The 20,990-nt window shown below is 39.6% G+C and overlaps 1 protein-coding gene across 3 annotated transcripts in view; it reads left to right on the top strand.

Moving 5' to 3' along the window:
* Window positions 1-608: 608 nt before the first annotated feature.
* Window positions 609-20,990, top strand: part of LOC311058247 (NACHT, LRR and PYD domains-containing protein 12-like) — a 46,197-nt gene continuing 25,815 nt past the window's right edge. The window contains exons 1-7 of one of the 3 annotated variants that reach the window (XM_084075619.1): window positions 609-825; window positions 9,183-9,479; window positions 10,944-11,228; window positions 14,608-14,709; window positions 15,471-15,527; window positions 19,475-19,534; window positions 20,608-20,990. The exon at window positions 20,608-20,990 is cut by the window's right edge and continues 1,391 nt beyond it. In XM_084075619.1, the coding sequence (XP_083931745.1) occupies window positions 753-825; window positions 9,183-9,479; window positions 10,944-11,228; window positions 14,608-14,709; window positions 15,471-15,527; window positions 19,475-19,534; window positions 20,608-20,990 (1,257 nt within the window). In that variant the 5' untranslated portion in view covers window positions 609-752. The remainder of the gene's footprint in view (window positions 826-9,182; window positions 9,480-10,943; window positions 11,229-14,607; window positions 14,710-15,470; window positions 15,528-19,474; window positions 19,535-20,607) is intronic. The other 2 variants (XM_084075617.1, XM_084075618.1) reach the window with 2 other exon arrangements.

Here is a 20,990-nt window from a genome sequence, read left to right on the forward strand (position 1 = left end):
GCTCTGGCCCAGAAGTTCCTCGCCAGAGCTGGCGAAAACTTCTGGGAACTCAGAATAGAGTGGGAGGGAATGAGGACACGATGCAGTGGTGGAAAAAGTACTCAAATTATTTAATTAAGTAAAAGTATCAATAATGCATAAAATTATATATATAAAATTATACATATAAAAATACTCAGTTACAAGTAAAAGGCCAGAATTAAAAATTGACTCGAGTAAAAGTACAGATTATAGTGGCATCAAAATTTACTTAAAGTACCAAAAGTGCTAATGTTTGAAAATAGTAGATCTACAAGCTTGCAACGCATCGCGATGCGACGCGTTGTGAGCTTGTAGATCTGCTATTTTAAAATAGCCTAGGTATAAAATAGGGCTGAAGTGGTTAATGTATGTCTTATAATATCATCATTTATATCTGAAAAGTAACTAAAGTTTTTAAATAATTGTAGTGGAGTAAAAGTACAATATTTGCGTCTGAGATGCAGTGGGGTACCCTACTGGAAATTGGAAATACTCAAGTAAAGTACAAATACCTCAAAATTGTACTCAAGTACAGTACTTAAGTAAATGTACTTAGTTACTTTCCACCACTGCACGAATGAGGAGATAAAGGGCACGTTACATTTTGATCTAGTAAGGCGTGGTCTGTCTTACAAGAGACGGAAAATAAATCCGCCCAATACCGTTTGTGTGTGGTTCTGTTGTGTGTAGTTGTTGTGTAGCGTATTGACGATCAGTTATCGATCATCAACATGAAGGATCGTCTCCTCAGAGCTTCATGGTTCGTCTGTCTGTTGACAGCAGCTGGACTCATACTGACATCAGGTAGGAGTAAAACATTTATAACATGGACACACCTGACTCACGTCTGTTTTAATCATGGTTTCAAAACCAAAATGATGGCGTTTTGATTGTTTCAGTGCATCACATTTATACCAGTAATAGTATTTGTACCTATTTGTTTGTGGTACTGTATATATTAATGATACACTTCCATACAGCAATGTGAAGGTACACTCGTGGCCATTTTAAACACGCCTACCACCAGGCAGGTACAATCCTGATTGGTCCCCCCCATCCTTTTCAAAGTTCGATGACCATAGTAGAATATATATATATCTACTGTATGTAATGTATGTATGAATGAATGTATATACATTCTCTGGTCTTCTACTTCTGCACATTAACCCATTAAGACCGGGAACCGGGAATCTGAGTGTCATTTTAGATTTCTTTGGCTATTCAAAAATAGCAGATCTACAAGCTCATAGCGCGGCACCGAGTGCCGCGATATGAGCTTGTAGATCTGCTTTTTTTTTTTGATCGTGAAAATGTGTGCAAATCTTTGAATATAATCATATTTTTTAAAGCAAACATTTTAACTCAAAACTTTGCTTCTGGGGATTCTGCAAATGTCTTCTTAATCCGTTCTTAAACAGTTTTTTAAAGAAAAAAGAACGTGCTGTATATTGCTATAATATCAGTGGTGCTCAATCTTTTTCATGTCAAAGACCACCCACAATTATGGCCACAGACCCCCATCTCAAAATATTTTGTTCCAGGGACCCCCAGAAGCAAAGATTTTATGTGTTCATGTAGTAAATGAGTTTAGTCGCTACAATACATTACACAGCGTTCAGCTGAGAAGAGAAGGTAGTTGTAAATATTTTATTAGAAGTAATGATAAACTGTACACATAGGTTATCTATGGGACAAAGTATGTTTGATAATGCTGTTATACTAACATAGTCAATTCAAATGTCAGTGTAGTGGATGCAATGCATTACAGGGTTAATGGGAAAAGATGAGTAGTACCCTGTGGCCTGAGGCGTCTCCAATGACCGGGTCCGTCTCATTCGCTGCTGCAAAGTAAAGATAGTTTTAATTTCTGAAGTACAGCTAATGATACGTAATATATAGAATATATTATGTCTGACAATGTTGTATTGGTATTGAGGCAGTGAATTAAAATGTGTCAAGGACACAATGCCTTACAGGGTTACTGTGATAACATGCATAGTTACCCGTGGCTGGAGGCTGCTCCATTCACCTGGGGTGTGTCTTTCTGTGGCCATCTTTCTCGTGCGAAGCTGAAAGTGTGTGTGTGTGTGTGTGTGTGTGTGTGTGTGTGTGTGTGTGTGTGTGTGTGTGTGTGTGTGTGTGTGTGTGTGTGTGTGTGTGTGTGTGTGTGTGTGCGTGCGTGCGTGCGTGCGTGCGTGCGTGCGTGCGTGCGCGCGCGTGTGTACCGTGACTCCTGTTTGCTAGTGTTTTCTAGTGTAACTAGAAAAAATCACACCCTGTGTGAAGGAAGCGGTGCCTTTGGGGCGGGGCTTAACTCATTTCAGTTCGTCCCTATTGGTGGTCTGAGTCCACTTACCAAATTTGTACTTGGTAGCATGCTGCAAACTGGAATAATGGCTGTTTAAAGCCCAGCCAATGGGCAGACAGAGGGGGCGGGGCTTAAGTAATTACAGTTCGTCCCTATTGGTGGTTTTAGTCCATGCAGCATGCTGCGAACTTGAGTTATGGCTGTTTAAAGGCCAGCCAATGGGAAGACATAGGGGGCGGGGCTTGAGCAATTCATGCTCGGCCCGTATTGGTGGTCTAAGTCCACATACCAAATTTGGAGTTGGTGGCATGCTGCAAACTGGAGTTATAGCTGTTTAAAATCCCGTGCTCATCCCGTGCTCATACGGGCGGACGTCCCTGGGGGTCCCTGGACCCCTCTTTGATAACCGGTGGCACGTGTGGCAAATGAGAGGAGAGATGGCATAGGCAATCTCCAAGTCTGTGTGTGTGTGTGTGTGTGTGTGTGTGCGTGTGCGTGTGCGTGTGTTTGTATGTGTTGCTTCTTTGCCGTGCTCATCCCGGGCTCATACACACAGACACACAGACACACAGACAGACACACAGACACCGAGTCAAAGCCACGTATAGAGCGGTTGGCACCGCTAAAAAGCACCATGTTGTAGCAATCAAATGTGATCAAAGATTTGAGAGAATTTGGGTTTGTTTGTGCTGCAGGAAAGATTGCTAAGGGAGTCTCTCTCATCTGGCCTCTCACCTTGAATGGCTTTGGTCCAAAAACTTTATTGTGCTAGACCAAGCCATTGAACTGTCTGATGTTCTCTAAGAATTGCCTTGACTGTGTAGACTGTGTAGATGTTAGTGCAGGAGGGGAGGGGGGTCCATGAATGGTTTGAGTTGGATTTTGCCATAACTGAAGGATTTATTGCCAACATAACCTTTTGACGTCTCCCACGGGAACATGTCAACACGGTATGAAATACACCCAGCTTTGGTATATGAAATAGATCAATATTTATACGTTGTTATGGTGGTGTCCGGGCTCTTCTGATGTTTTCTGTTGTTTTGTTTGGTCCTTTGTGATAGTCGTTCTGCAAAGCTAGCGAGGGCATCATCATGCATGAATTATTAAAGTAGGGTAAGTGATTTTCTTTGGTTAAAATAATGTTAAATAGCTCTATATTCTGATAGTAATCATTGCTATAGAGTGTTTGTTCAGGAACATGAGTCTCTATGTCTCTCCAGCTCTTTATTAAACAGAAAATGCTTTTTCAGGTCAGGATACAAATTTTATCCAATCAGGATAGAGAACTCAGACAGGATACAGATTAAACAAGTGAAATTGGAAGTGATGACACTAAGAAATTAGCAGACACAATTGGAACTGGAACACTATAAAAAATTAAGCTGATAAATGGGTACTCCTGATTGGCTGAAAGTTTGTCACCTACCTGAACAACTATTTTCTGTTTTATTAAAGAGCTGGAGAGACAGGGAGACATCTGTTACTGAACAAACACTCTATAGCAATGATTACTTCAGAATATAGTGCTTTAACATTTTAACAGAAAACGTTTTGTTTTAACCAAAACATATCACTTACCTTTCCTTTTAATAGAGTGATGGTGGGAGTTGTCAAAAGTTTGCATAATATGACATGATTGTGTTTGTGTTCATGTAGTAAATTAGTTTAGTCGCTACAATACATTACACAGCGTTCAGCTGAGAAGAGAAGGTAGCTGTAAATATATTTTTAATATATATATTTATTAGAAGTAATGATAAACTGTATATATATGATAGATAGATACTTTATTTGTCCTTGCGGAAATTCATTTTGTGCCAAGCAGCCATCAGGATACAAAAAATCACAAACACATAACATAATTACAAAATACATACAACTAGACAAGGCAACCAGTCATGGTTCAAGAGGCATCACATTACATTTTATGCACAGAACTGAGATGGGGCCTGTTTGTTCAGGAGTCCTATACTTGTAGGGACAAATGATCTTGAAGCCCTAGCCTGCAACATTGGCACTGTGTACCATCGTCCTGATGGTAAAAGGTGGTATTGACTGTATAACGGGTGCGTTCTATCCCGAGCAATAGCTCTCCCCTTCCTAAGCACCCGGGTCTCATACATTGCTGCCATACTCTCATGTCGTACCCCAGCAATCTTGCTGGATACATTGATGATTTTATGGAGTTTGTTCTTATTAACCAATGATAATGAGCCATAGGCCTACCAGGAAACAAAACAGAAAGTCAGTGCACTCTCCACGAAGGATCGATGGAAGAGTACCATTACATTTTTTTCCACATCATACTGTCTCAGTCTGCGAATAAAATGCAGCCTCTGTTGACCTTTCTTATAGATGGCATCAGGGATGGAATTCCATGTCAGCTTGGAATCAATTGTTGTACCCAAATACAAAAATTGTACATATATGTTATCTATGGGACAAAGTATGTTTGATAATGCTGTTAACGTAGTCAATTAAAATGTCAGTGTAGTGGATGCAATGCATTACAGGGTTGATGGGAAAAGATGAGTAGTACCCTGTGGCCTGAGGCGTCTCCAATGACCGGGTCCGTCTCATTCTCTGCCGCAAAGTAAAGATAGTTTTAATTTATGTTCTGAAGTACAGCTAATGATACGTAATATATAGAATATATTATATCTGACAATGTTATATTGTTATTGAGGCAGGAAATTAAAATGTGTCAAGGACACAATGCCGTACAGGGTTAATGTGATAACATGCATAGTTACCTGTGACTGGAGGCTGCTCCATTGACCTGGTGTGTGTCTTTCTGTGGCCATCTTTCTCATGGCAGCTGTGCAAAGCTGAAAATGTATGTGTGTGTGTGTGTGTGTGTGTGTGTGTGTGTGTGTGTGTGTGTGTGTGTGTGTGTGTGTGTGTGTGTGTGTGTGTGTGTGTGTGTGTGTGTGTGTGTGTGTGTGTGTGTGTGTGTGTGGATAGCACTTAGCAGGCGATTCCTCCCCCCTGGCGATGTTGCTCTTTGTGTGTGTGTGTGTGTGTGTGTGTGTGTGTGTGTGTGTGTGTGTGTGTGTGTGTGTGTGTGTGTGTGTGTACACAAAGACAATCCCCACGTAATTTGTGCACGGACATGGACATGCACGTGTGCAAAACGCACACACATGCAACGTGTTGACATACCGTAATTACCTGTTTCTGTAGGTGTAGCACGCGCACACACACACACACACACACACACACACACACACACACACACACACACACACACACACACACACACACACACACACACACACACAGTCACACACTAACAGAATTCTCCTGTGCACTAATAGGGCTTCTCCTGTCCACTCGTTGCTGGTGGCATGACTTGTTTGTAGTCAACACTGCAGTGAAATGCTTATGCGCGAGTCCTGCACGTGTGCATCTGTGGCGGCTGTGCAGAATGCTGTGGCTGTAGGGCTTTGACACATGCACAGTAGGGCCGCTCTATACTAGGCAAAATCAGGGGCAACATCTCAGTTTTAATGAAAGTTGAAAGGAAAGTTGAAAGCATTAAATGTAGTTTATTGAATGGCATGCAATGCATTATTGTGCTATTAGGAGGTGAACAGATAAACACCGGACACCTTGCGGAAGTGTAGGATAGGATCTTTGTGTTGCAATCAGCTGCAAGCTGCAGCTGTTTATGCCGTGCTCAGACAAACCCACAAAGACACACGACCACGGGTAGAAGCAGCTGGCACCGCATACAAATCTAACAAATAGTGAAATTCGCTAATCTACAAGCTCACAACATGTCACATTGTGATGTGTTGATTGCTGTTTTCACTCCGAAATCGGGCTTCATAGTAAATTTGTGTAAGTTTGACGACAAATGTATCTTTTCTTGAGCTGAAAGGTTTGGGAACCTCTGCCTGACTTAGATCACGTGACTTGCTCATTCTGATATTTGGGGGAACTGTAACAGAACCTCCTGGCCCCATATAGCACATACAATACTTTATTGTGGGATCGCTAAAGCGATCACACTACTGTTATTGTGGGATCGCTAAAGCGATCACACTACTGTTATTGTCAATATTTATTTATGTCACCCCTGTTTTTTGGCACCTAACTAGTCCTTCATACTTTTAGCTACAAACTCCGTTCCAACTCTTCAACGTTCGGCCTACTCAGGACATGTCGGCTTACATTCAAATTTTTGAAATCATTTGTACTTTTAGAGATATTGCACTTTTTACTTCTAAAAAAAGCCCATTAATTTCAATGGGGAAATTCATACTTTTAGCTAGAAACTCCGTTCCAACTCTATAACGTTCAGCCTACTTAGGACATATTGGCTACCATTTGAATTTTTGAAATAATTTGTACTTTTAGAGATATTTCACTTTTTACTGCTAAAACAATCCCATTCATTTCAATGGAGAAATGCTATTTAGCCACAGTGGAGCCTAGCAACTGCTTATTATACCCTAACAACACCATATTAGAGCCTAGCAACCACCTATTATACCCTAGCAACCACCGTTTTACCCTAGCAACCACCTTTTGTACCCTAGCAACCGCATATTAGACCATATAAACTGCATATTAAACCTTAGCAACCCCCTATTAGACCCTAGCAACCACGTATTACACCCTAGCAACCACCTGTTTACCCTAGCAACCACCCGTTTTACCCCAGCAACCACCTGTTTTACCCTAGCAACCACCAATTAGACCCTAGCAACCACCTATTAGACCCTAGCAACCGCTTATTAGGCCCTAGCAACCACCTGTTTTACCCTAGTAACCACCTGTTTTACCCTAACAACCACCTATTAGACCCTAGCAACCGCCTATTAGAACCTAGCTATCACTGTTTTACCCTAAAAAAATACATTTTACACTATTCAACACTGCCAACACTATAAAAACGTTTAACACTAATACTTTAACACCTTTCAAACCTTTCACACCTTTCAAACCTTTCAAACCTTTAGAACCTTTCAAACCTTTAGAACTTTTAGAACCTTTAGAACCTTTCAAACCTTTAGAACCTTTAGAACCTTTAGAACCTTTCAAACCATTCAAACCTTTAGAACCTTTCAAACCTTTAGAACCTTTCAAACCTTTCAAACCTTTCAAACCCTTCAAACCCTTTAAACCTTTCAAACCTTTCAAACCTTTCAAACCTATAACACTATCAATACTCAATACCTGCAACATTCTTAGCGATCCCACACTGTTTCTTCAGGAACAGTACTTTCTAGTTTACTGATTCATATAGTGCATACAATACTGTATTTACTGAGTTGCAAAATGCATACAATACTTTATATACTGAGTTGTGGCCACATCACTCTGTTTGGAGGAGGAGATTATGATTTTGAAACTGATCAATTTTAGTATTATGGTTATTGAATATATTGGTCCGGATACACACCACACACAAAGTCAGTTTGTGTTATTAGTGCATAATAGGCTACATATCATTTAGAATAGACGTACAATAGACAGATGTTGTCATTTTCTCCTGGCCTCTATTCTCATTACTATTTAAAAAAAAGCCAAACTATATCTGTGACTTGTTGAGATTTACTCTCTATTGTTATGTTTTGGTTCTTTCTGATGGTCTCCACTGTATTCTAGGGAGTTTTAAAATGTTTATACAATATGTGAATTGTGTATTTATTTACACATGTGCTACATTTCTTACATGTGACTGTAGTTGAGGGCATGCTTTACAGGCTTAATAGGATAACATCAGTAGCCTAGTTACAGTATGCCCCCACACTGCAAGACTTTCAAAGTCGTCAGATAGTCATCAGATCGCTGTACAGTTTACGAGGCGAAACGCCTCCTTGGAATGTAGACAAGTGTATATATGTGCATGTAGAAAGTAGAAATGTGTACGTTGGTGTAAAAAAGCAGTCATTGGTGTGGGATGGTTTGTTTGTAAGTGTCCGTGCGTGTGCAGTCGCTCCGTGGTGTGCTCTGTAGGATCAGTTGTGATAGATAAGATGACGTTAGAGAACAGTATGTTGATGTGGTGACATGTTTTTGGCAAGTGGTGAAAAACATTCCTCAGGCAACATCCATGGTATGGTTGGCATGGCATGGTTGCACAGTGAATTGAATACTATATTCTAATCACTTGAAGCTACAAGATGTAACTTACTTTCTGAATAAAATGTTATTACGCTAATTTGGTCTCCCTGCTATTGAAATATTTATATCCTGGGTCTGGTGGGACCACTACTAGTTGAGCAGACAGACAGACAGACAGACAGACAGTATCTGACATGTCTGTAGAATACTTCACCTCTTACCTTACTGGCATGGATGTGTTATAGCATTTCTGTGTGCATAACATATCAATATCATAACTTGCATGAATTTTAAGAATGCAACGATGCCAACTTCTCGCACGCACGCACGCACGCACGCACAAACGCACGCACGCACGCACACACGCACGCACGCACGCACGCACCCACACACACACCCACCCACACACACACACACACACACACACACACACACACACACACACACACACACACACACACACACACACACTATGTGAAGTTCAGGGTTTATCCAGGCAAGTTTTATGCTGGGTTTCCACTGGAAGTCCCTGCACCGCACCGCACCGCACCGCATACTTGTGCCGTCGTGTCCACATTCAAGGACCAAGGCCAAAGTGGGCTCAGTGGGGCCAAATTGGGCTCAGTGGGGGAGATTGTTGAGTTTTGGTGTATTTGTTCATTTATGTTTTTAATTTTATTTTTGTCTAATATAGCTGCTTATTGTGCTTCTAAACCCGACAGCTTTAACTGTTCAACTTGACTGAAATTATTATTATTTATTTTTTTCCACACAGACCAACAAGATGTGACATACATTCCACGGGATGGAGTCCTTGAATTGCTTCCAGATACCAACTCTGTTACTGAACCCATCACTGGCATCCTGTGGAAACATGGCCCCAATAAGGTAGCAGAATGGGATCAGGGCTTTGGCCCTGATGTAGATTACTATGGGACATATAGAAACCGCACAAATTTGATTAAAGAAACTGGAAAATTGGTCGTCAACAACATGACCATAGAAGACAGTGGAGAATATTCTGTGGAGGTAAACGGCCGACTGCAGAGCAGGAAGAAGGTTCAAGTGATCAGTAAGTATGGATTGTTTTCTGTGAAGGATAAATGTCATGGTTATGTGTTGTACTTTATCTGTTACTTATTGTGATGCTGAACATAATCAGTGCTGTGTCAGTTCAGCTACTGTATTTGACCTGAAATAGTAATGTAAGTAAGTAGTTGGTCGGAGAGGCTTATTGTAGGTATCAGCCAGAGCGGAGGAGTCTGTCCCCGCTTCACAATGCGCTAGAACTCTGGGAGACAACTACCATCAGCTCCCAGTACTGACCGCACGACTTGTGGCACCCAAGCCATGCTACTCATACGCTGAGTTGGCGGTGCCCGGAATTGAACTCATGGCCATGTGGTCAAAGGGCGAGTGCTCTATACCGACTGAGCCAATGGGTTTAACCATAACAGCACAGATACATGTGAGAGGGGTAATCACATTCACAGGTTGGGCAATTACCTGGGCAATTCATTATTAAACAATTACCTCAAGAACAGATGTACAATTAGTGTAATATCACTTATATGCCGATATATCATTTGGTAGTTGAATCCCTTCATTTTTTCAGTGATTTTTTTTTCTCGTAGTTACTGCACTTTAGCTTGGCAGGGCAGAGTTACCCATCTGTGAAAAGGTTTATTCTTCGGTTTTGTCCAATATGATGTCGGAGGTCGAACTCTAAAAATGCTATGTTGTAATTACCCAGACGATTTTACAGAAATCATTACAAAACAACAGTAGGCCTACCACAAGGAAATAATGTGAAATTAGATGTTAAAGGGATATTTCATTTTCAAACATGTTTGGTCATTCTAACGTCTACTCAGACAGTTTTTAAGTTGCTTGATTAAGTATTTAGATATTTGATATTCATTTTATCAGACACGCCCCCTTCCTATACAAACCATTGTAACTTCAAACTCCACGAGTGTTTTCGATGAATCTATCATCGTTCAAATGGAGTTTGAAGTTACAATGGGTTTGTATGGAAGGGGGCGTGTCTGTTAAAATGAATATCAAATATCTAAATACTGAATCAAGCAACTTAAAACTTTTTTGTTTTTTAAAGCATTATTTTCACTGGCCAGTAATGTTTATAAAGCACATCAGAGCCAGCGGGCCATTTATAAACTCCTGTCTATCCATTCAGATCTGGACGCTTAATAATATCCATGATAAACTTTGTCTCATTTCTGTCAATCTCAAGTGGTGCTGTGTGTCACTGACAAAACCATTGCTGCCCTGTCTCATTCAATCTGAATGACTTGTGCCCAAAATTAGCTTCTCATTTGCATAAGGTTGAGATGATCTCAACATTTCATAGCTTTGAATGGATGAATGGATAGCATTAAAAAAAACACATTGCTCCCCCTGCATGTATATGCACCGCAACCATTACGGAAGATCTCACAGCCAACATGTGTTTTTCTCAGCATAATGTTCTAACTGCAGTCTGTTCTGTGCTATGTTCACTCTTTCTTCCTAATAGAGAAAGTTCCAAAGCCAAAAGTGGCCATCAAGGAACCTTGTACATCTAACTCTACCAGCTGTGTACTCGTCTGTTACGGGGACATGATCAAAGATTCAGGTCCGGTCACCTATCGCTGGAAGAAAGATGAAGGGGAATGGATGGTATCTGACTCTGGACAGAACTCTAAAGAGTCTAATATCACCAACGATGAGGAAGGGAAGAAGGTTAAACAATTATTTTGTGAAATGAAGAACATGTTCAGTGTGGAGCAGAGTGATGCCTTAATCAACCTGTTTTACAAAGGTATGTAGTTTATTCCACAATGTGTAGAAATGCATCCACTGTGTTACAGGGACAACACTGATATTTTGGCCCCTAATGCGGATGACATTTTGATTGGCTTCTGTGCTCTCTCAGTAAAGTATGGAACAATTAATTAATTATCTTTAACTAACTTTACATTGTTGGAATAGAATCTGACATCCCAAGTAAGTAATTAAAATTAATGTATTATGTCAGTTCTCTCCTTAATAATTGATATTAATAATAATAACTAGAAAATATTGTTCCTATAAAGAAACAATGGGGGCTCGCTTTAAAGCCAAAAAATGTAGTTATAAAAAGTACAAATTCAGTTTGACTCTGTATCTCTGTCTTTGCGTTGTGTGTGGGTGCAGACTTGCCTCCGGTTGATCAGATCGGGAGCACCGGTTATCATTCTCCCAATTGTCATCAGTTACACACCTGCTTGCATAGCTGATGGTGGTAAGGGGGGATGGAGGGGTGTAGGGGGCAGGAGTGATGGGTGTGTTGTGCTTCCCCCTGGCTCCAGTGAGTTTGTAGATGAGCTATTTCCGATGGTTTACAGTGTGTGTGTGTGTGGGGGGGGGGGGGGGGCCTTGTGTGAGGTCATGTTGACCAATACACACCATTAGTGTTAAAATTTCACCCATTTACACACACATTCATACACCGATGACGGAGGAAACCATGCAAGGCACCTGCTCATCGGGAGCAATTAGGGGTTCATCATCTTGCTCAAGGACACTTCGACACTAACTCTGGGGGAGCCCGGGATCGAACTGGGAACCTGGCAGTTGCCATCCGGCCGCTGCCACCCCCTGTACTCACACTTTCCAAAAACTGTCAAGGTTTTCCCAAAATAGCAGATCTACAAGCTCACAACGCATCACATTGTAGATTAGATCGTCTTTTTTTGAATAGTTGAAGTATGACGGTGTGTGTATGTGTGTGTGTGTGGGGGGGGGGGGGTCAGAGCTTGCAGAGTACAAACGTCTTAGCATCAAAATATACTTTGAGTACCAAAGTAAAAGTACTCAATGTTCAGAAAATAGCAGATCTACAAGCTCATAACGCGTCACATTGTAGATCGGCTGTTTGTGGTTACTGTAGGTTTTGTATTAATAATAAATTCTGCAAAGTAACAAGTAACTAAAGCTGTCAAATGCTGTCATTGTAGTGGAGTAGAAGTAACAAAAACGGAAAGGAAAGTAAAAGGACCTCAAAATTAAACTGTGCATTGAAAGCACTTGCATAGTAAATATACTCAGTTGCTTTGCAGCACCACTGTAGCCAATGACTGACAAGCTATCTAGCACCAGTTGAACTGATTTCTAGAGTGAAGAGAGACATGGGTTTATATTAATGGTCTTAACTTACAATGTATACATCACACAGCTTAGATATTTAATTATTTATTAATTAAATTGGAGAGCAGACCCGTGCCATCTTGGTGATGTAAAAAACATGTCTGTAGTGTAACAAATGCGGCCACAGTGAATGTACGAAAACACAGGGAATTTCTCCTCTGTCCTTCTCTCTCCCCACTAGCAAAACCCATTGGAAATGCATTGGGTGCTTAAAGTTAAATATTTCAAAAACTACAAATAATTTCTGAAAAGTACAAGCACACTTGTCCACAGTAAGCTGTATTTTTTGAATGGAGTTTTCAAGTGAAAGTACGTGGGAGTATATGGTGCCATACTTTTGTGGGCTCGCTGCAGCGAGCCCACAATAATAATGACGATGATGATGATGATGATGATGATAAAATAAAGAGGGAGGGAAGAATGCAATCAGAACTTTGCGAAATTTACCCTCAAGTTTTAAGTCATAATTGTTTCTGAAATGATCTCAAACTGATCTATACTTCATGCGTTTCATTTTCTTGTGGCTAAGAATCACAGTCAGTTGTATTTGTCACATCACAGCTTATAGTGTAGGGGAGAATGGGGTCGGTTGACGCAGGGGGACGGTTGACGCACGGACCTTTTTTCATGCTACACTAAAAAATCGTCACATCCGGCGACGTCACCCTCTTCGTCTTCGGTCGTAAACATCAGACACAAATTTTTTCCCAGTTCTGATCAAAATTGACAGAGTTGAAGCCACTTTTGTGTATTTCCACACTGTAGTAAAAAATACCCTATTTGAGTGTTTTCCATTTGTACTGCTGTGTTTATTTGGTGAAGATTGTAAATGGATTTTGTCTGTTAGGCTAATCTGTGGGCTAACTCTCAGTGAAGGTTCCATTGAAAAATATTCATTAGCTTTTGTGCTAGCTAGCGAAACATCCGGGGAGGGCAGGGAGGGACGAACGGCGCATTAAGCCACTCGGTGCATTACAGACAGGGAGGGACGAACGGCGCATGTTTTGGCACAAAGTTGAGGAAACAGTCAGAGGCGACATTAACATGATACATTTATTTGACTATCAGCATGGTCATTTGCTCGGAGGATTCTACTGAAGCATCAATGAGAGTTAGATGCCAGAAATGTAACTTATGTGCTTGTTATTGGACATTTCATCCGACCGCGCCGTCCTCCCCCCATGTATGCGCCATTCGCCCCGACTGGCGGCCGTGTGCGGAGAGTAGCGCAACGTCACTTTACTTACCGATTGCGTTCGACTCGTTTCACTAAAATTAAAACGGACTGCGGGTAATGGGAGAGGACAAGTGTCTCTTGTTCACAAAAAAGTATGGTTACATGAAATTAATTAATCTCTGTGCAGGGAGGGAAATAGAAATGGGTGCGTCAACCGACCCCGTTCACCCCTAAAGCAGTGGGTGAAATTATCTTTCCGTGTGCGCTTCATCATTTTGTAGTATTCTGTGAGAAGAGAGAATAGAGGTAGAATGACAGCAAAGGGAAAGAAAACATGTTAAATAGAACAAATAAAGACGTTAGCCTATTAGTCAGGCTACTCAGTCTGATCAGCTGGCAGAGTTAAGGTCCTTACATACCGGCGAATATAGCGAATATACGCAAAATTCGGACTCATTCCGAATAATTAAAAGACGCTTTTTCGCTTCGCTTTTTTGCTCCATGTACGGAGCCATTGACTTTATAAGGTTTTTTTTTAAAAACGCATTATTCGCACGAAAAAATCGCCCCGGTGTGTAAGGACCTTAAGACCTGCCAGAAATACAACCAGCTACACATCTACACGAAAATACTCTTATAGTTATTGTATGTACCTGAGTGTTTAAAATGATGACATCTCAATTTCAATTCAATTCAATTCAAAGGGCTTTATTGGCATGAGAACTCCCATTATTTAAACAAATAAAATGATCAACTAAATGCAGAGCATGTTTATTATTCTTGAATTGAAAGCAAATTAAACCCAGTAATGTAATTGTTTATTTTGTCTCCTAAGAACCTGAACCTGTGAAACAGACACCTGTGGGAGGGATTGTTGGAGGCATTATTGTTGCTCTCATCATTGCAGTGGGTTTGATGCTGGGTGTGAAATATCGTGGTAAGTTTCTCTACTGATTTTAAGTTACACATAACATGCTGGTTGCCTCGTCGCTCAGTTGTCCTTCTGGCCGATCTACACGGTCACAGCTTTTTTCTGTTCTGGCCCCATAGTGGTGGAATGAACTCCCCACTGATGTCAGGACAGCGGAGTCACTGCCCATATTTCACCGCAGGCTGAAAACCCACCTCTTCAGGAAACACTATCCTTCCTCTTCACCTTGCCTACTTGTTGTTAACTTGAACTCTTGTTATATTTTATTGGATCTTGTTTATTCGATACACTTATTTGTTTTAGCTCTTGCTCATTTGATTTTCCTATTTTGTCTCATCTGTTTATGAAAGTAGGTAGCTGATAATATATTGCACTTTTACTTTAGCGCTAAGTATACTCTTAGTTGCTTGGTTTAGAAGAGAATGCACTTAATACTTCTGGTGATTAGTAGTTTTGTTCCCTACCTATATGTTGAATGCACTTATTGTAAGTCGCTTTGGATAAAAGCATCTGCTAAATGACTGTAATGTATGCTTTCAAAGTTACTGCTAAGCAGCTACATGCAATGTCAAAGGTGTGTGTGTGGCATGTTTTCTCATGCCAATAAAGCCCTTTGAATTGAATTGTGTGTGTGTGTGTGTGTGTGTGTGTGTGTGTGTGTGTGTGTGTGGGTGTGGGTGTGTGGGTGTGGGCGCACGAGCGCACACATGATTGCACATGAAACCTAATATCACTGTTATGTTATCACTGTTTGAATTTTATCTCAGGTCGTATACAGAAGAGGTTTTCTTCACATGGGTCTGAGCCTGTGGATGATCCTGAACGTGAGTGTGAGAATTTTATTTGTGGAATTTGTGATGTGACTTGGTCTGGAGTTGAACCTCCAACTAATTTATAATAATAATAATTTAGTAGAAAAAGTCCTTATTGAAATGGACAGGTGCTTATATAGGAGTTATGAACTTGAGAAGAGAAAGAAAGAGGGGTCCTGCACACTGTCACTTACAGCAGTTCAGTCAGGAACATGATATACCATATTTAATAAATACCCTTTGTTTTGCCGTTTTCAAAAAAGTTTTTTCACAGAATCAAACGTTTTATGGTCATGATTCACCAGGACCCTGGATGGCTTGATTCTAGGCTTAAAATAGTTGATATAAATATTTTTGGAAATGTCAATGGGAAAAATGCATTGACTATTTTGAAGTGGAACCAGAAAATGGCCGCCACTGCTATGCCCTATTTGACCCTATGCCAGACTCTGATCAAAAGGTGGAGGTTGGGGTGGAGGAGGCAGCTAAAGCAGCAGCAGACCAGTATTGCCAGATTTCGCGAGATAAATAAGCAAACAGGTCTATGAAAACAAGCCCAAAAGAAACGACTAGGCTACATGAGCACTTCAAACCTATATGCGTCAGCTATTTGAAAATAGACGATCTACAAGCCCACAATGCGTCACGTTGTGAGCTTGTAAATCTACGATTTTCAAAACAATCTTGAGGAAAAAAGGGCAAAATGACTACCAATATTTACAAGCAACTTTACAGAAAAACAAGTCCAAAGTTGCTTATAACAAGCGAGTGAGTGGAGAAGCTGTATTTAAAGGAGCCGCCCTGTTAAGAGTGTGAGCTCTGATTGGAGTGTAAAGAGTGTGGCTGCTTTGTTAATGACCGGCATAGCTGTGATTGGAGAGTAGGAAACTAGGCTGATTGTAAACAATCAGCAGACTGAGTGATACAACATTCCGGTCGCTCGGACCTTCATCAGGTATGATACGAAACGTTGTATCTTCATAAACTATTCATGAAGCATTGTGTTAGTTCATACAGAGCACAGGAGTCATACACGCCTCAGCTGTAATAAGCTGTCAGTCTGCTGATTGTTTATAATCAGCCTAGCTTCCTGGCATCACAGCTAAGCCGGTCATTACCAAAGCAGCCACACTTCTCTACACTCCAATCAGAACTCACACTCTTAACAGGGCGGCTCTTTTAAATGTGTGCAGGACTCCCACATTAATAATTATAAAATATTGTCATTATGAAAATAATAATAGTATCCATAGGGATGAGCAAAACAACCATAACACATGATGTGTGTGTGTTCATAATTAACCTGAGCTCAAGTATTGAGTATTTAAAGTATTCCTGTGAGAATACTTGGCGTTGTTAGCAATCTGTGTTGTAATGCTGCAACTATCGTTTATTTTCTTAGCTATTACCGATTACTTTTCCAATTAATCCATTCATCGAGAAACGTTATATATCAACAAATCATAACTTTATACTTTAAAATAGTGAAAATGGCAGATCTACAAGCTCACAACACGTCGCATCGCAATGTGTTGTGAGCTTGTAGATCTGCTATTCTCACTATTACATTTTTTTTAAACTTACACCTATAATGACATTAATTTATTGTTTTATTCAATTATCAACTTTTTATAATCGATTAAATCGATTAGTTTGATTAACTGTTGCACCGCTACACTGTTACATATTTCAACAAAGCGGTGATGCCTCACAGGCTGCGAGCTGTGTGATCTTGACAATGAAAGACTCTCTTAACCCATTAAGACCTGAGACTGATTCTAAGTTTTTTCTGAAAAACCTATGTTGCTATATCAGTGGTGCTCAAAACTTGTTCATGTCAAGGACCACCCAAAATTATATGTATTTGGCCGCGGACCCCCATCTCAAAATATTTTGTTCCAGGGGGATCCCCAGAAAGAAGCATTTGAGTTTAAAATGTCAAAGATTTGCACAAATGTTCTTGATATTTTTAAAATGGCAGATCTACAAGCTCATCACAAAGGTATGCGCTATGACCTTGTATATCTGCTATTTTTGAATATCCAAAGTACAAAATAATGGATAAAGTGGTTAAAATGATTGTGATGCTATATTTTACTTTTGCTAGGGACCCCTCTGGACCCCCCCCCCCCCCTCCTCCCCAAGGACCACTGGGGGTCCCTGGACCCCACTTTGAGACCCAATGTGCTATACATGGCTAAAATCTAAAATGACACAGATGCCTTCCTGCTTTTAATGGGTTATGGACACCTGCAGTGGTTGTTTAGGTTTGGTCTTCCACATCAATGAATACATAAAACAGAAAACGAATATACTAAACTAAATAGCTTAGGTTATAGGCAAAAGTTTCTTTGCCAAAATGTATAAATAAACACAACATCAAGGAGTATGTAGTTAATTGCATCCACAACCACTTTGTGGTATCACTTTTCAATGCACATATTTATCTTCATCTGTGCTTGGGACAATTATCTAAATGTGCTATCTGATCCATGACAAGGACCACTCCATGGAATGCAGCTATTTGCATGAATTTACCAGATTTTTAGGATACATGACGTTGTGTGGTGGGGCAATGAATGAACCTGTGTGTTATCAGAGACCCTAGCTTAGAAGAGGGAAATTCAAAGAAATAAGACATCAATAATTCTTTTCACAGAATAAAATAAACAAAAACATGACCTTAAGAATTTACTTTGACTCTTCACAGTGTGAGTATGTACAATATTATTCTCTAGCTCTTGAGCTCTCCTACATTCTGGTGGAGACAGGAGCTCCATGCTAACAAATGAATATTGACAACATTCCTCCTGCTACTGTGTCTTAAAGTAGGATCACCTTGTTGGGAACTTAGGACTGATATTCCTACCGCGAGAGGCTTGATAAATATGGACCCAGAGGTGATAAAACAGAGTTGTAAGTGTGTGAAGTGACCTTTCAGTGGCTGGTATATCTGACAGTTCACTGTTAGCATCTGGGTCGTCTCCTCACATGACAAAGCCAACAAGAACATGAAGTAGGAATGCAGCAGTAAATCAAACTAATCAACTTAATCAATTATAAAGCATAATCAATAATCAATCATTTAATGAAATAATTGATTAATAGCTGATCCCTATTTTGGTCGTATTAGGCTGCATATGAAAATTTTAAAGCAATTCTAAACATACAAACAAAAAATAGTGAAAATAGCAGATCTTCAAGCTCACAATGCATCACAAAGCATTGTGGGCTTGTAGATCTACTATTTTCAACATTGTTGTGCGATGAAGTATAAAATAATGGTTGATGATATATTTAAAAAATACATTTATATTCAAATAATGCCCTTCTAAACTATTAGATTAATTAAAAAAGTAATCAATAGAAAAATAGGCAAAGAAAATAACTGATAGTTGCAGCAGCCCTAAAATGAAGCTGGTGTTGATTTCTTAACTTGACTGTAACAACGTGAAATTAAACTGATCTTTTCTCTGTACTCTGATGCAGCCAATGATGATGAATCTGATGAAGAAATTGAAAGCAAATGGTTTCTGTCTATAAAATGCACAAGTGACTATAGTCATTTTACAATGTTTTTATATGCATTTCTTATTTGACTGCTGCCATCTCACTGTGACAACAACAACAACAGCAACATCACTCTAAATTAATTGTAGAGAGCTTTCATAAAACATGGTTGTTGTGTGTTTTATTTGATCAAATAATAGATCAGAGAAGTGAAGACATGTTAAGGAGGACAGGTCCTGTGCTCAGACCTCCACATGGAGGCTGGTCTGCTAAAAGACATTTATTATGTGTTTCCCTTTTTAAAATTCACTTATATTTCTGCTGGATGCAGAGTTCTAATTTACTCATAGAACTGCTTCTCATTTGTTCATGGAAATAACTGACATTTGTTTTGTGTCTCTGTGCGGTGTGTATATGTTGTGCGTGCGTGTGCTTGCATGTTTGTATAGGAATTCCCCTAAGAACAAGAGTTGATCCAACATCATTCGTGAACAGTGATCTAGAACCTGGTATGTGTGTTTCTCTTCTCTTACTACCTGTTGTTTATTATTATGTTATTATTTTAACTGATGTTTAAACAGTTTCAGCAACCATTTTCAGTTTGCTTATCTTTGTCCTACATTGACATGTATAGGTTTTTATTTAGAATCCACAATAACATGGGTTTTATTTTAAAGTTTACCACCAAAAGTGTTTTTTGATTGTGCTGTTATTATTTTATCAACAACAACAACATGCTAAACAAGGACACAGACTGCTCTCCTCAATGTGAGTACTTGTAAACAATTCAGCAGTCAGACAAACTCTTGAGAACTCCTGCTGGATACAGGATAAACAAGTGTAATTTCTTGATGATGAATTGTGATTCATGATGACAATTGGAACTGGAACACAATACAATTATAGCTGATAAATTATCTTTGTGGGGTTCTCTCTCTTGATTGGCTACAAATATAATAAAGGACGTAAGTGTAATTCACTGTGATTAAACAACATGAACCTAGTGTCCCTATTTTAAGGCGTAAATTCAGTGGAAAATGGCGGGACACAAAGCTCATAACACATTGAAGTACGGCATGTTGTGAGCTTGTAGATCAGCTACTTTCTGTGAAGATATTTAGTTTAGAGTGAAAACGAGTGGACCTACTATGGAGCCCTGTGGGACTCCTGTCAACTAAGTACGATATATAGGGTTTAAGTGGTTAATTGTGATAATATAATACTAAAGATGAATAAAAACAAATATATATATATATATATATATATATATATATATATATATATATATATATATATATATATATATATATATATATATATATATATATATAAATAAATAAATAACAATAGGAAGCCTGAATCTTCAACTGTTTTTTAACTGTTGTTTTCTTTTTTTCAAGTGGTTCATCATTGTCAATTTATTATATAATCTGACATCAAATTGAAGTCTTTAACATAGCTCTGCAGATACGGCAGCATTCACATGATCTTCTTTTAACTTTAGAATTAAAACCAAACCTCTCATTTGAGAAGCACATTTACCATAACATGCACTGATGTCCTCTGTTCTTTGATCATTTAGGAACTCCTGCTGCTGAGTGGCAACAACAACTTAAGTCTGTTCTGAGGGAGAAGTTTCAGTGTTTGTTGGAGTGGATCACAAAAGAAGGACAAAAAACACTTCTGACTAAGATCTTCACAGAGCTCTACATCACAGAGGGATGGAGTGGACAGGTCAATATGGAACATGAGGTCAGACAGATTGAAACAGCATCCAGGAAACCAGCCAGACAAGAAAAAACTATCAAATTAAATGACATCCTTAAACCTTTACCTGGAGAAGAAAATACAATCAAAACAGTGATGACAAAGGGAGTGGCTGGCATTGGTAAAACAGTCTTAACTCAGAAATACACTCTGGACTGGTCAGAAAACAACGCCAACCAGAATATCCACTTCATCTTT

This window comes from Gymnoscopelus microlampas, assembly GCF_963454915.1.
Source record: "Gymnoscopelus microlampas genome assembly, chromosome: 13".
Taxonomy (NCBI): Eukaryota; Metazoa; Chordata; class Actinopteri; order Myctophiformes; family Myctophidae; genus Gymnoscopelus; species Gymnoscopelus microlampas.